The sequence below is a fragment of the Pungitius pungitius genome, chromosome 4 (genome assembly GCF_949316345.1).
Source record: "Pungitius pungitius chromosome 4, fPunPun2.1, whole genome shotgun sequence".
Lineage (NCBI taxonomy): Eukaryota > Metazoa > Chordata > Actinopteri > Perciformes > Gasterosteidae > Pungitius > Pungitius pungitius.
Genome location: NC_084903.1, coordinates 12223052 through 12239207, shown reverse-complemented (window position 1 = coordinate 12239207; position 16156 = coordinate 12223052). Strand labels below are relative to the sequence as shown.

The 16156-nt window shown below is 42.4% G+C and overlaps 1 protein-coding gene across 3 annotated transcripts in view; it reads right to left on the bottom strand.

Moving 5' to 3' along the window:
* Window positions 1-16094, bottom strand: part of tub (TUB bipartite transcription factor) — a 29058-nt gene extending 12964 nt beyond the window's left edge. The window contains exon 1 of one of the 3 annotated variants that reach the window (XM_037485160.2): window positions 15900-16094. In XM_037485160.2, coding sequence (XP_037341057.2) covers window positions 15900-15955 — 56 coding nt within the window. In that variant the 5' untranslated portion in view covers window positions 15956-16094. Of the gene's footprint in view, window positions 1-2369; window positions 3038-15899 lie in introns of those variants that run through there. The other 2 variants (XM_037485152.2, XM_037485168.2) reach the window with 2 other exon arrangements.
* Between the last annotated feature and the right edge of the window lie 62 nt (window positions 16095-16156).

Sequence of the window (16156 nt, the reverse complement as noted above, 5' to 3'; positions counted from 1 at the left end):
TATCATTAAAATGATAAAAACCAACATTCATATATTTCTATAATCAATGTATTTTGTTCCACAATAATGACTAGAAAGTGCAGGGCAGATAGTCACAATGAAATTGAAAGCACAATCTATTTCCATGTATTTGAGTTAATGTGTTCCATTTTTCACTTTGCAATTTCTTATCCCTCCACTTGATTTATGTCTACTGCAGCAGATCTGTCTGGATTTCCAATCAAGTCCTACTACTGTGTGATAACAAAAGCTAACAGGTGGTTAGTCAATATCCTCTAGGAGCATTCTCTACTCTTCATGAATGTGAAAAGGCCGAATGTTACAGAGGCAATTGATGGTCAGTCCCGCAGCAGGTCAGATCAGTCAATGAATAGTCAGTTTACCTGCATTATCAATGCTAGATTTACAACAGAGGCCGACACAGAGGCAATGGAAATGCATTTGCCTCCTACTCTCTGTCAGACACGCAGACAAACAAAGCACTCCACGTCTGCAATCAGAGTAATTGAGTGTGTGAATAGGCATCAGACAGGAAGATAATGATTCAAACAAAGCTATCCCCGTGAAGGTCAAACAGGTTGTTCTTTTGAAGTGATCAGTGCAACACACCTCTTGAGGTTCACAGGAAGCTTATATTCAAGGAGCACCCCGAGGTGCAAGAAGGTCAACAATATCAAGTAATCGGAAGGAAAGCACAATATCATTGATAAATATACTTACTATATACTGTTGCTTTCTTAGTCCATCGTCACGCCACGACATGGCAAACCAAAGCTTGTATTTATCATCAAATACTGTGCAAAGTCTTCTTTTGCCATTAAAACAGAGAATTAGGTTGAGAACTATAGGTTGCCGATTATCTGAAATGTTTGGATTCATCTTAAAATACGATTACTCGATTTTTACTACATTGTTTACTATGGACACAAAAATTGTGTTTTTTAATTAACTCTGCCAGCCGGCAGTGAATATGAGACCCAGGAGACAGAGGGATTTGACTGCGATTGGTTCCCCCCCCAGACTCCTCTTACACAATGTTTACTATGTGTGACCATCGAAGGTTTATGGTTCTATAGTAGCAGAACATTTGTACGTTTCATTTTCATTTGCACAATGGTTTAAATTTGATTGCGAGTATATCGATCGGATGAGCACTTGTAACGACTCAAAGTGCCCTTATCAGTAAAGTAAATGATAGAGCTGATGTTGACACCATGTGACATTATGAAACAACTGATAAATGGTAATAATCGCAGTAAATGTCCCATCTATTGCATTAACTGATATCAGATCATATACTATGACAAACTAATGTGACATAATTATAAATACCTTTTTGACAATAAACCAATTTCACAACTTCTAAAAGCTGGGTCTCCTCAAACTCTGAGAAGGCCCATGCAGCTTCTCTTGATGAGGGGGAACTGGTCATTGAGGAACCACCAAGCTCATTAGCAGGAAAGGCATACTGTGAAAGATACCTTTGGACAGAGAGAGATTCATATTTTGTTGATATTATTTTTATGACATTAGCTTTCAGTAGATTTTATCTTGAACAGAAATTGAAGGGGCGAGAGGGTCAAGATGTAGAATGATGTCATGAATATGTTGTTTGTTTAAAAACTGAATGTCAAATATGACACCTAAATATTAGTGTCTTTTCCAGCTTAATTTCTAGTAACTTATAGCAACAGGGAGCCAATGGAATCAAAGCAAGAAGGGAAACCATGGCAATCAGAGGAAAGCGCTGTCAGTGTTGGTACTGCACTTGAAATGAAGAAAGCAGGTATAGGTTTTACAGGAAGATACTGAAAGCTCCTAAATCCTCATATGTTAGCAATACTTCATATCGTCCATACCAGTCACAAACAAAAGCAGGCACTTCCTCTGTGATTCTTTCAAAGATATAAAATAATAATAATATGTTGTATTCTGATTTAAACTTCTAATTCAAAAAAAAAAATTGAATTGAGGACAGAACTAATCCTGAATGAAATGACTCACAGTTTTATACACAAACAATATAAATGTGTAAGGAAAAAATAAGTATTCTGCCAGAAACACCAAAATAAGAACTTATATATATAATTTATAATCCCTTTTGAGTCATCATTAATATATGTCCAAATATGTGAATACAAAAAGAAACATTTTCCCACTAAACCTGTTCACACTAATGAATAATAATTCATAAAGAATATTACACCCATTATGTTTCCATCCGCATTGTTTGCTTTCACCAATTAACTGTTACTCTTATTAGAACCACATGACTGAACACCATCTAAGACACACAGAAACGCACACACTGCTTCGACTGAGGACCAGTGTGCCCGTTCCACTGCACCCTCGCGCCGGCGGCACACTACCTGTAGGGAATCCAGTCCGAGCAGTGCTTGGAGCTCATTCTTCCTTCGATCACTCTGACTGCTGCTGCTGCTGCTGCCTAACTGCGAGGCGAACGGCCTGCGACGGCGCCCACCCGGTGCAAGTGGCTACGAGATCAGAGGACAGCGATCACAGCCGGAGAGAGAGCCCCACATCGCCTGCTCATCCTCTGCTGCACACAGCCCAACGTTCCCCCGGCCCGCCTGTCTTCTTTCTTCGCGTGTCCTCTAGCCGCGGAGCAGCGGATGACTAACAATCAGCCCGCGCTCCTCAGTCGTGCACGGCGAGCACATGAAATAGCCGCGTTCCTTCTCTACCATGTGTGCGCTTCCAGTCAATGCCTCTCCTCTTCTCCTCTCCCATCCACCTCGTCTGCTCCTGGCTCTGCGCTGGCTCTATTCCCTCGCTCCAACTCTGTAGGCTCTATCTAAATCTCCCTCCGTTTCTTGCCCTTTAAATCCCCCTCCCCTTCTTTCCTCTCCCTCCAAATCTCGCTGTGTCCCCGTCCACCCAATCTATCTCCCGTTATCCTTTGTGTACGGCCACCTAGAGCAGCATCAAGTACAAAGCCTCTAGCGAAGAAAAGGCTACAGACGGTGGCTTTTGTCTACCCTCCTTGATGTTCCTTCTACGCTGTGTCTGCGCAGCGCAGAAGGAACAGCCACACTGCACACCTCTTTGTACACACACACACTTTCTGACTCTGTTTCCACACTGTCTGTGTTGCACGAGGCATGTAAAGCAGGGGTTCAGATGTGTTTTCTGGACCATTATCTATTTATTTATTCTCTCAGAGTAAGAGGCATTAGCATATGACTGTGCAGACTAGTGTTAACAGCCTTTAATTCAACACTCCGCAGACAGACAAAGGCACCCTGTGATAGTGCCACAGCTCCGAACCTCTCTCTCACACACATCTGCTTCCGCCCTCCGTCTGCAGCCCTCCACTGTCACACTGCCCATGCACACATCACTCAGTGTGTTCCCAGGGTTATTGAGGAGTCCATCTATAGGCGGTTGAAGCCAGCAGCTTCCTTGTAACAGACATGCTTTATAATGAGTTGATTCATGTCAACTCCCTCACCAAATATCGGCGCCTTCAAGCGCACGTTGGCTGGTTTTAGGAAGGAGGGAAATCCTCTGAAGCACTCCTGCTTAGGGGACAAAATGTAGAACTTGTGGCCACGGATCAGAGCATCCTCCGTTCTGCCGCCTACTTGCAAAACAGCTTCAAGCTAAATCTTTTACTTGCTGCTTTTCATCATCCGTGTGTTTGTTGCACCAACATTCACACAGAATGAGGACATTCAGCGCACCAAACCATTCCCAATCACACACACTCAGAGACAAAAACACATTAGGTGTGTGTAGCGTTCGCCCAGTATGTAGTTCATCCCTCCCAAGGTCATAACTCACATCATCAAATAGGTGACAGTGTGTCACATGGTATAGCTGTAATATGGCATTCAGCATCGCGTTAAAAACGAGCAAAGACCAGTCAAAGAGCAGAGTCACTAAAAAGGCCATTTACGAATCATCTCTCCATTATTTACTGGGCACATTGAAAAAAAACATCACGGTTAGAGTTCAGGGGTAGACTGCCAGACGAAATAATACAGTGAATGCCGACAGAGGAATAAAGACATGGCCAAATGTTTTGTATAGAAGAAACCTTGGTCTTAAGATTTCTTATGTGTGACTTTAAAATGGCTTTCCACAATTCCAAAAGGGACAATTAGACTGAAGTGAAAGCAGCAAAACACACATAGATGTTTGTGTATATCTCTCTCTCTCTATATATATATATATATATATATATATATATATATATATATATATTCGGGGGAAGTACATTTGAGTGTTGGGTGCGTATGCTTTCACCCCCTTTAATGTAAAACCCTTCACAAAGATCTGGTGCTTCCAGTTGCCGTCACAAGTCACGTAGTTAGCAAATACCTGGCTACAATTTGATCTTTGTATGAATAAACCTGTGAATGAGTGTGTTAGAGAGCATTACTGAATCAAGAGATCATCAAAGGGCTCTGGGATAAAGTTGTAGCTAAAAAAATTAAAAATGATCCCAAGCTTTGAACCTTTCACACAGCACCATTGAATCCATCATTCAAAACATGGAAAGAATTTGGCACAACCGCAAACACTCACACACACATTTGATTTCATTCTCCTTACAGCATCAAAGGCAAATGCAAAACATAGTGAATCATTGATTGTATTCTCCAGTGGTATGGCCTTTTCAAAAAAGAAATATTCAAACAGAGAGCAAATGTTGAGGGAATTGACAATAAAATCAATCAGCTAAAAAAGTGGAGCACTGGGCAGACAAGTGGCTTATGTTACCTGACAAGATTCAGAATATTATTCACAGTTCTTTGACTTAATAAAGAGGTGTTATTATGTTCAATCAAAAGGACGAGTAAAATATTTCTCTACTACATTACTGAGAACCATGTTGACAAAAGTTTGTGTTTGACTGAAGTAGGCAGTGAGGTCAGCTGTCCCTCCTACACAGCTCTGCTGGGTTTGCTCCTGCAAATCAAACAACCCTAAATCCACTACACAAGAAAATCCCTGGTCTTCTCCCATCAATCCGAGTCGAATCGACAAACTGTCACAACCCCGGCGACCCATGTTCCTTTTTGGGTTTTGTAATTTAGTCCAATTCTTGTGATGTGCAACTAAAGCACGGAAATTCCTGGAAGAAAAACAAACAGCTTCCTCATTCCTCCTCGTCGTGATCATCACTGTAATTAGGTGGACATCTTGTCTGAGTGAGGACTGATTCCCTGAGCTCTCTGCATCAAATGAAATGGGCCAAAGAGAAAATGTTTATATACAGATATCACGTATGGTAATTTCAAAAAGAAGTCACTAATAGATAAATGTAGATCATAAGTGTATGTCCCCCCCCCACATATCAGCTGCTGTGATGAAAGTCCAAGTAAATACAACAAGCGACTCACCAGAGGAACAGGTGTAAGCACAGAACCCTGCTTAATATTTCATGCTGACGGTTGGCTTTGAAGTTTGGCCATGAGAGACTTAGAAATGGGAGGTGCGGGGGGGCACGAAGCTGACTTTCATATCGTCTGGTGAAAACAAAACTATATTCTCAAATTAAACAGAGTGCTTTCTTCTTCTCCCCGCTTCCGGCCTTACGGACATGAAAGCATTAAACAGCAAATGATAAGATCCTCTCAACAAATTAGATTTTTCAGGTCCAGAAGTTGCACTGAGTTTCCCCCAGAGGCATTTTATTGTTGGTAACAGAGGACAAGCAGTATCAGTAATTATAAATGGTTCTGGCACAGAAAGCACACACTCATGTGAAAATGGATCTCTGGCTGGTATCCGCATGTCTTAAAAAAAACACAGCTGCAGGGCACACAGCCTCAATGATGTAACAGGCTGATCACGCATGCAGGACATGTGACAACGGGATGCGTGGCGTTTGCCTTCGTGTGAGTCTGTATGTTGAATGTTTGGATTTTTGAAAAATCCCATTCGATTCAACAAATAACCATGTTGCTACACAGGAGCTGCTGCTTGAGAGTTACCAACATGCAAAAACAAAAACGTTTGTGACCATCAGGTCACACGTGTGTATTACTTGGGGGGGTCATTACAAAACAGTGACTTCATGTCTCATGCAGCGGGTATCGCCTCACTTCATGAATCATCCGATTGATTCCATTCACAGCAGCTACGCGGTGCGCGGATCCCCCCAAAGGGGCTCTGCTTTCCACGGGAGAGGCCTGTGATGTTGCAGACTTTAGAGGATTGAATGGTTGCTCCTCATCTTCGAGTGCGCACTTAACATTTAGCGACATTACAACCTGTCAAATACTTCAGGAGACATTTCCCGACGTGGCAACGACAGCGTGATTGCACCGTTAACAATGACCACCAAGCGTCGGCTTTTAGTGATGGAAGTGGCAAATGATGAACTGTCTGTGTTCTTCGCGTTGAGGCAAAAGAAAGCTGCACTTGGAATGTGTCCTAATAACAGCATGACGTACGCGGGCCTTGAAATGCCTCTAGGGAGTGAGTCACTGACTGGAATTGACATAGGACACAGGAGTGCGCTGCACTTCAGAGATTGGAGACAATCAGTTTAGTAATGTTGATTTGACATGAACAAAACAAACAAAGAATTAAGGATCAGGGAATCTCATTCTTATGCTAGATGGAATATGAGTGAACAAGGGCTAAAAAATACTGGGTTTTAAAAGCTCAAACATAAAATGAAAGCTGGTAGCAGCGTTGAACGGGCCTTTGCCTCACCTTGCATGTTGGGGGGGCAGCGGCCAGCCGGACGCGCTCAAAAAGACAAAAAAAGAGACAAAATAAATCAATGTTGGGGCTGGTGTTGAAACCTGAGTCTGTGGTTTCATAAACAGAATGCACCAACACTAGGCAAAAGACCTTCAAAAAGCAATTAAAATACATAGGATTAACAGTGTAATGTCAAGGCAAAGGACGGCAGCTAATCAAGAAATAATAACATGTGAACTGCACACGCTGTACACAACGTGGGTGTCTTCTTTGAGAGAGCTGTGCTTTTATCTAGTGGATCATTTCTCTCCAGTGAGGATGTGGACAGAGGTCCAGTCATTTCGGTCACAGTGGGACATTTGACCAACCAATTTATTATTTTCATGCCTCTTCTGCTGATATGCAGGAGGAATATGCGCAGCTGTCTCAAAGCTGTGCTCTCGAAATGAGTGCACCTGGGTCAAAGCAGTTGCTGGGGCTTCTTTGTCAATACGTTTAGGGGGCGCTATTGAGCCAAAATGCCATTAAGAAGGATTGAAATCATGAGGTAACTACATCTTTAACTGTAAATGTGTTTTCCAAGTTTAGTAAAGAGTGGATTGTCAATGTATAGCGTCTAGAAAGTGCAAAAAAGGGAATATTCACACCAAAGAAACTGTACGTAGTAGTGCATTTAAAAAAGAACTCTAAGATTCTTCTAATTCAGGAGGGTTTCCATACACTTGAGTTAATTGGATATTCAAACTCATTCTGGCATCTACTTGAGTAATCCAAGCTTTTCTCAGTAAACATTTGATTGTCTGAATCAAACTGAGTGCCAAGCTACCACACTGCGTTATAATGTTGAAATAAACGAAACACAAAATAGGAAAAGTTGATCGACACGTATGGACTGAACAATTAAAGAAATATATACAAAAAACGTCTCACTCAGGTGCTGTATGAGTCTGCAGCAGTCTGATGTTCCCTTTTAGAAGACACAATGTCATTATTTATAGATGAAAGAAAGATGCACCCAAACAAATGTTCAGGTAAATCTATCGGAGAGTTATGGAGGTTGGCTTTGAACGAGAAAGCCAGCCTATGAAGCTTTCTGTGAGGCATAAACAGCCATCTTTATTAAGAGTTATTAATCTGTGTGTAAGAGAGGGAGAGAGAGAAAGAGAGAGAGAGACCTTCCATTTATTCCTTCTAATGTGGTGTTTGCTTGTAGAAACAAATTATGGAGATTATGGAAATTTTACATTTATTCTCCAGTCACATGTCAGGGACCAATTACGTCGTATCAGATCTGGTACACCTGAACTGTGGATGTGTTTATACTCAACCTTGTAGCACAACATTATGTCGGAAAAATTGGCAGGTGGCTGACAGACGCACGTGCACACACACACACATTCACAGTTCTTGTATCAACAAAAATCCCAGTATGTCATCCCTCAGTCCCCAACGGGAGGGCATGCATAAAACATGATTTGGATTAGAAAATGTCATGCTGGATGAAACAGTGTCCCAGTGTCCCAGTGAGGGAACCAGATTGACTGCTACAATAGACCAAAGTTCCTCTGTATCGTCCTTTTCATAACACGGCTGCACCTGTGCATGTGCAGTACGCTGCTGCCAACTGTAAACGTGACGGGATGAATAGGGGAAGCTAACTGACATTTGCATTCTTTTTCGCCTGTTGAATGTAACTCAACGCAAACACAATTATATAACTTATATAACTAAAGCTAAACATTACATGGACACTGACTTCATAACACACAGTGAGATCAGAATCGATCCCGCCGTGTGTGGACTGAACAAAGGCCATTTGCCTTGACCTCTGCTAAATTGTAGTCTGTATGTCAGGGTTTCTATTTTGAAACCAAGTGTTTCCAAGGGCAACAAACAAAGATGCCCGGCTTAGTATAATAACAGGAAAAATCCAACATGGACTTATGATTCATCTCCTACAATTTCCTCTGTACAAGACGTGTTTACATTTCTAGGCAGCCACATTATGCCCTTTTTTTCAAATGCAATCTGTGATTTTATCCCAGCTGCTAGAAGTGTACTTCTTTGATTTGATGAATCATTATATTACCCTTAAATCCTGTTTCCTCAGCCGTGAAATATAGTGTTTTCCATATCATTGATCAAAGCAGGATGTTCTCATTCACAGTCGTCTGTTTGTATGTGCAAAATATCATACACAAAGGATCAAAGAATCCGGGTTTTCCTCCCTCCACAACACTGACGGCCAATAACAAGTAGGACTGAGGCTCTGCTAGAGGAAGTCAAATATATTTGATGTCAGCATACAGTTATTATAGGTTAATAAAAGAAATATAAAAAATCCAGTGTATAGTTAGTCCTTTTAGAGGTTATTGACCCGAATTTGGTTCAAACTAACTACAGCCCAGACAGAGCGAAGCTCACACCTTGTACTTCCCACCCTATGATAGAAAGACAGAGATGTTAAATGAGAGTGTCATCTCGTTAGTGATCGAATCCCGCATCTATCTTTGATGATGATATGCATGTGACTCCGGGTGTCCCTTTTCTGTTTTATCTTTCGTTCTCAAATGAGTTGTTGCGGCTGCACACACTCATCGTACGCCATGAATCGGGCGAGCACATTAGTGTCGATTAAAACAGCCCTAAATGACAGTGTGGCAACTTGGTCATGATGTAGTCACGTTCAGGTGAAGTACATTTCTGTGTAAAATGCAGCTGACCCTTGCATTTAGACTCAGAGGGAGCAGCGCTGATGAGGCAGGGAGCTGTGGTGTGAATGGGTTCGGCCCTTGCATCCTAACTCAGCATCTTTGTGAGGAGGAGTCGCCTGATGTCTTCCTCCGTACGTCACGCTGCCTCCTCTGAATCACGCTCTACTGCCGCTTGGCTCTTGTGACCATGGCAACAGCGGAGACTAATTATCATTTAAAAGCTCACCGGTCAACTATAATATTTGCTTCAAGAAGAGAACACGCACACACACACACGCGCGCGCGCGCCCACACACGCGCACACATGTTGTTGTTACCGTAGCCGTGACGAATCAGCAACAACAATGCTCTTACATTTAGTCGTGATGATTTTTCTTGACCAACAGGGGGACACATTGAACAGAGACAGACATGTGTAGTTATCACTAGTGGACACATGGGGGTGCTCTACATCAGCACAAGCTTTGCATCACGCACTTTCTTATAAGTTAACACCTTATTTCAAAATAATAATGTCATCATGTATGTAGCCAAGTGACCTTTTAAATAGATGAATAAGACATTGTTGATAATCAAGACAGGACCTGATAGTTGATTTGGATGTTCAGTCAAACTTTCATCATATTTCTTGCTACCGACTGGCTAGAGACACTCCACAGTATCAAGTGTCTGTGGTCCCATTTCTCCTCATGTTCATCCCCCTCATTACCTGTAAGTGATTGTTTACAGAATATAGGCCCTGAACTATAACTACAGTGATGCTTTTGAATGCACTTAGTGAAGTGGCTGAATGCCCACATCCATTAGGTGCATTTCATCAAGTTAAATCGGTTGATTATTAAAACAAGAATGAATATACTTTAACAATTTTGTTTTCAAAAAATGTTAACATCCAAATTAAATAATGAAAGAACGAATATTAGGGTTTTAAATATTAGCATATCCAGTAGACACAAAGAAAGATATTTCCCATTTGTCAATTATTATTCATATTTTTATTATTGTTACAAGCATTGCTATTCTGGTTGAGTTTCTGGCATATAGACATAAGAAATCAAACAAAATATCTGTTTACGCATGTGTCATTACAAAATAGAATTTTCACCTTTAAATTTTACACTTGTCCAGTTCATAGTGTCTTTGATTCGCTGATTGATGAAGGTGAAATAGCACTAGAATAAAGACGAGCACAGACCCGAATGAGGCTACCGTGCATACAGCCATATAGTTTAGCTACTTTCAGCTTGGTAATCGAAGGCAAAGGGCCCGTTTACTCAAGGTAGTACTTGTATAAAAAAGGCCTTTTTTCTTAGCCACGTATGCGGGCCGATGGTTCATTCTGCTACAGACTCTTGCTCCAAAGGAACACCTGCTGCTTTAAAGGTAATTCAACCCAAATCCACTTTGATGTGGAGGAGAACCAACAGGCTCTGCTGAATGAATGAGACAGCAAAGGCATCAAAGTAAGGGGGCTACAAGCACCGTCACGCCGCTCGCGTAGTGATTGTGATTCATGGATGAGGGCGACGTTATTCCTTTGACGCAACCGAGGATTTATTTTGTTTAGTGATGGCATTTGGTAGTAATTCAAAGACAAAGTGCTTGGTTCTTCTTCAAAAAGAGAAATTGCATAATCCTCTAGTAGTTAACCAACCCTTTTGACTTGTGTTTTACTGCTCTGTCATGTTCCTGTGTGCAATTCTTTGGAGAATGAAACATTGATTCTAATTAAAGACAAAGTCTGCGTAAGTTAGAAAAGAGGCTATAAAAGAAATGGCTGCTGTAGCTGATAGCTGCTTCACAAGGTGGGAGGATATGTAATGTTTGATGATTCAGAATAAGATGTCGTTATTCATTTTTTTTCACACTCATCGCTGATAAATTATCGAAGCCTTGAAAAATTGGCCCACACAAACACCTCCGCACCTCTAATCTGCATCTCCAGCACTCTGTCACACTTCACACATCATTTTTTCATCTTTTCACAGAAAACATAATCATCAGGAATCGCTAGATAACATTTAAGAGGCTCCATCCTGCACTCCCGCTGATTGCCTCCTGTTATCTGCATCTGAAATGTTCAATGTTCAGAAAGCAAGACGGAGGTGAACAAAAACTTTGTCTGTCTTGTCGCCACCGCAGCACCAGCCTACAGAGAGGAAGCTTCTCTCACCTGATGTCAGATCCTATTCGTCAGCAAGATTAGAAGAGATGCGGCAGCAGGTCAACCGGCCGGCTGCCAACACAATCCCAGTGTTTTCCTTTTCAACCGCAGGGAAAGGATTGAACTGACGTTTTCTCAAACTCCCTTTGAAAATACACCAGAGCTTCCCCTCGGGGGGGACGCTGTAGCACACAAGGCATCTCACTCCTTCCCGCATATCTCCTCACTGTACTCTCCACTATCTGCTTTTGTTTTAATTGATATGATTTATGATCATGTGGTGGGGATGTAAACGCAGCCTTCAGGCCCAGCCTCCTAATTAGTGCAAGCAGTAAAAGGCACCTACTACCTATTTAGAGGTATGTAGCTGTCTATTTATGTCATCTGTCTGTTCAACAATTACTAGTTTTAGGAATAACGACTGCTGCTGTTTTGCTGTCTATTTTATTTGGTTGTTTTTTTTGTTATTTTTAGCGCCAGTCAAGTTGGGAAAATAAGCGGGTCCCTACGAGTGTTGCACTCTGTTGGATTGCTGTGTCCCCCCTGAGGTGATGTACTGGCAGCACCCCATTTACTGCAGGAAAAGGGTAATCCGTTACTGAGCTGTGGACTGCATAGCGACATGAGAGGGCTCGCTGAGCTGGAGAAATGGAAATGACTGCACTGTTTATCCCGGTTTACCAAAAGAAAATGTCACGGTCAAATACAAAGTACATCATTTTCACTGATTCCCTTTTGAAGATGCAACAGATTATCAGCCTGTGATGCTGAATCCTCTAACATCTCATTGTGGTTTGCGGAAAGGCTGAGTGGACATTGTGACACTTTGTGGTCACAGCTGTCACTTCAGCTGCTCTCCTGCAGCAGCCCTAGCCTGCTTCTCTACACTCATCTCTCCTCAGAACAAAAGGTACCGCTGCGACTAAAACAAAAATACTTCCACTAACCGAGGGACAACACTAGAACAAAAGCGATAGTCATCAAACTAGACCACGACAGCCATGCTTTCCCCCTCGGGCTAAGACCGCCCCGAAGATGGTAATGTTGGTAGTTCCATCGATTCCATCTGTCTGCAATATCTTTACAAATTCCAATCCGGTTGTCATGACAACCACATTCAACATCATCTCTCAGCTGGGCCCCCTCTCATCCATTGTGATTTTATTAATAAAAATGTGTTTACAACGGAGAAGCATTATGGGTAGAGCATGGTTAATCAATCGTAAACTATTTAAATCTGGATGCAATTCTCCAAATCAGGTGGATGGTTCTTTGTGAGCCATTTTTAAAAACACACAATGGATCCTCAATTTAAGAGCGCGCTGATAGTTGTGTATGACTCTATGACACTTGCTGTTGTCATGGGCACAACATGTAGCAACGCATCGGATGTGATCGGAAACCCACTAGCTGGATGCTTGAATCATTATAACACACCTCATAACCACAACTCAGTGAAACTTCTCGGCTGGATAAATGCAATACTGTCAGGAGGCAATTTGAGTCTCTTCAGTCAGCTGCACAGATTCCAAACCAGCACCGCTGACATTGCAAGATATACAGTAGGAAATTCAAGTCACTGAGAAAAAAAAATTCAACGCCTCTTAATTAAAGACACGCAGACTTGGTAGATATCAGACAGGCCAAGCTCACTGAAATGAATGCAAAATGGATCCTCACTATGACTTAATGTTTTTAACGTTTTTAAGGCACTAGAACAGCACATTAGGAGAACTGTCAAATCATATAAGGAGCAGGTAAGTGACTGCCTCCGGGATTCAAATCACACAGGCTTTAGATTCACCTACAGCTCTACAGAGGAATTTACTGCTTATTTACAACCACACAAAAAAACAGTGTTTTCAGATTTATTCTCCCTAACCTGCGGTTCTAAAAAGTAAAGACAGTAAAGACTCGAATGACAAGCCAAAAGAGAACATATTGATGGTAGGGAAGTCCATCAGAAAACAATCCTTTTTCTCACTTGTATGCATATAACATTGTGGTCAGAGTATGTTTAAGGGCGTGGCTATATCAGGATCACCAGGTCGCTTCCCGACCAGAGCCATGTAAGGCGTCCTTACTCCTCAAATGGCCCGAAATACGGTCACTTCCATTTACTGCTAGCAAAAAAGCCAAGTAGGTAACGCCAAATTGGAGTTAACCTAAACTGCAGTAAAAAAAATACAGATAATTGACGTCACAATGACCACATCCACTTCTAATTTACAGTCCACGGGACAGCCGGATCCCAATTACATTATGCAAATAATAAAGCTGTTTACTGTGTCGGCTCAAAAGCTGTCACGAGACACACAGGAATTAATAGCAGCCTTGAACTTGTGTGTGAAACAAACACTAGACGCATCTAATCTAATATAGGACTACAGATTTACAGACAACGGACAGATCACGGAGAAATTGACAAGTTTCACCGTTGGTTTATCCTGCACAGTTTGAATAGGGAGGGCACTGTTCACCAGGCAATTCACACTAACCTGTTCATTTCATGTGGAGTTATGTGGCTCTGTATTGTATCTTTCCCCTCCATCTCTAGGATACAGTGTTTACCTCGTGGGGGACAGGACATGGGGGATTGGACATTGTGCACAAACCGAAACAAACAGGATTTACAGATCCTGCCCAAACGCATCAGTCTGACATTGTTGAGTGTGAGCAGACGCATTCACGTATTCACTTTGCACACATCCAACGCTGCAAATTAAAGGAGGATTTTTTTTATTCCCAATGGTTGCTTAAATAGTTCTCCACAGCACTTGTTTATTATAAAACAAATAGAATGAAAGGCCCCAAACAGGTGTTGCCTTTTATTCTGGCTGATTAGACTTCTGCTCCGGTTGAAGTTGGGTGGAGCTCAGGGAAAGACACACACAATCTCAACACCCGACACAGCTTCAGGCTTTATTGAGCTTCTAGCCGCAATAAAAAGGAATACATTTGAATGTTGCAACACCTGAATTTAGGAGGGAATCCTAATTATTCATTAACCAATCAAGCTAAATTTAACCCTTAGGCTAATGCATTCAGCCTGTAAGAGCTTGTCATAAGAGCATCCCAATTTCTTCTTGGCTGGATTGATCCCAGCCTAAAGAATGAATTCACAATTTATTAAACTGGTCAGATCTTTTTTCTTCTCCTGCAGTTACTCTGTTAAAGGTTGTGTACTGATCTATTCACCTGCACAGGGAAGAAGGAACGCGAATCCCTGAAACTAAATCTTTTGGTTTTTCTGGAGTATATAAAATACGCTATTGCTGTAAAAGCAAACAAGACTGCTCCAGTAATAAACAGACCCAGGCACGTCTTACAGTCTGAAGCTGCTTGCAGACAGAAGCCCAAACATGACTTCACAATACTGTGGGTAATCTGGATCTGGTGGTAGTCTCTTGAGAGGTCCAAGCGCAGATTCGGAATACCAATTATATTGTGTGAGCCAATGTTGTCAGGGAGAGCCATCCTCTGCTGATGGAGCCGAGGACTAATTGGTCAGCTAATCAGGATCTGTGTGCTTTGAGTGTTGACCCCCTGTAATAGTAGTACTGTAATATATATGTGTTAATGTGTTTAGCATACTTGAAGTAGGTTTTCTTCATAGTTGAGCCATTTAAAGAAAAGGCATAATTATTCAAACTGACTCATTCACACTGAAGTCTGACATCATATTGATGAAACACACAGGCACAAAATTTGCCATTTTCATGGTTTCACGGTTATGCCTTTGCTGAAATGTGTCTTGAATCACCCTCAACGAGCTTCTAACATTCACTAATGAAAGAAAAGATGCTCAATGAAATACAGCTATTGTAGAGCGACCATGTTTTCATTGCTCCCTGTGTTTACTCCCCACGCGGCTGATTGAATTCGTACCAACATGTTTGGTCTTGACCACTTGTGAACCCCCCCCCCCCCCCCCCCCCCCCCTGCTGGGACAAAGCCTGCCAACTTCCTGTCTAATAAATGCAGCTCTGTGATTGAAGCGCTTCTGACAGTCTGCCAGCGTGCTGCTAATTGTCACTTCTCAAACAACTTTGAGAAAAAAATGTCATGTCATCACTACACAGAGAAATAGAGAGACCCATTGAGTGTTGTGAAATGGAGAGACGCGGACACACACGAAGCAGACACAGCGGGATGCTTTGGCATCTTAATGCGCTCTCGCTGCATACATAACAAATGCGTTGCACCGGTCCACTAATTACGCACGAGCGGGGATGAGGGTTCCCACGCCCCGCAACAATATCGGGCCGGCACGACACGCAACAACAACAACAACAAAAAACGCTTTGAATCGCATACGTGTCAACATGGGGGAAGCTTACCTGTCATAACTCCACCTACTGTAAGACATGCTCCTGTTGCCGCTCACTCCCTCCATGTCGCCCTGGACGGATTGGACCGGCTGTTGGAGACGGATCGGAGGAAAGCGCAGAACGCTGAGTGCACGGACCGCCGTTAGATGACTGAGCAAGGGAGGCTGTGCACAGCCGGGCGCGCGCTCTCCCCGTGGGCTACACCACCACGGAGAGGGGAGCGCGCACGACGCGGACTTAACGTGTACCCTGCTGACTGGGCCCTG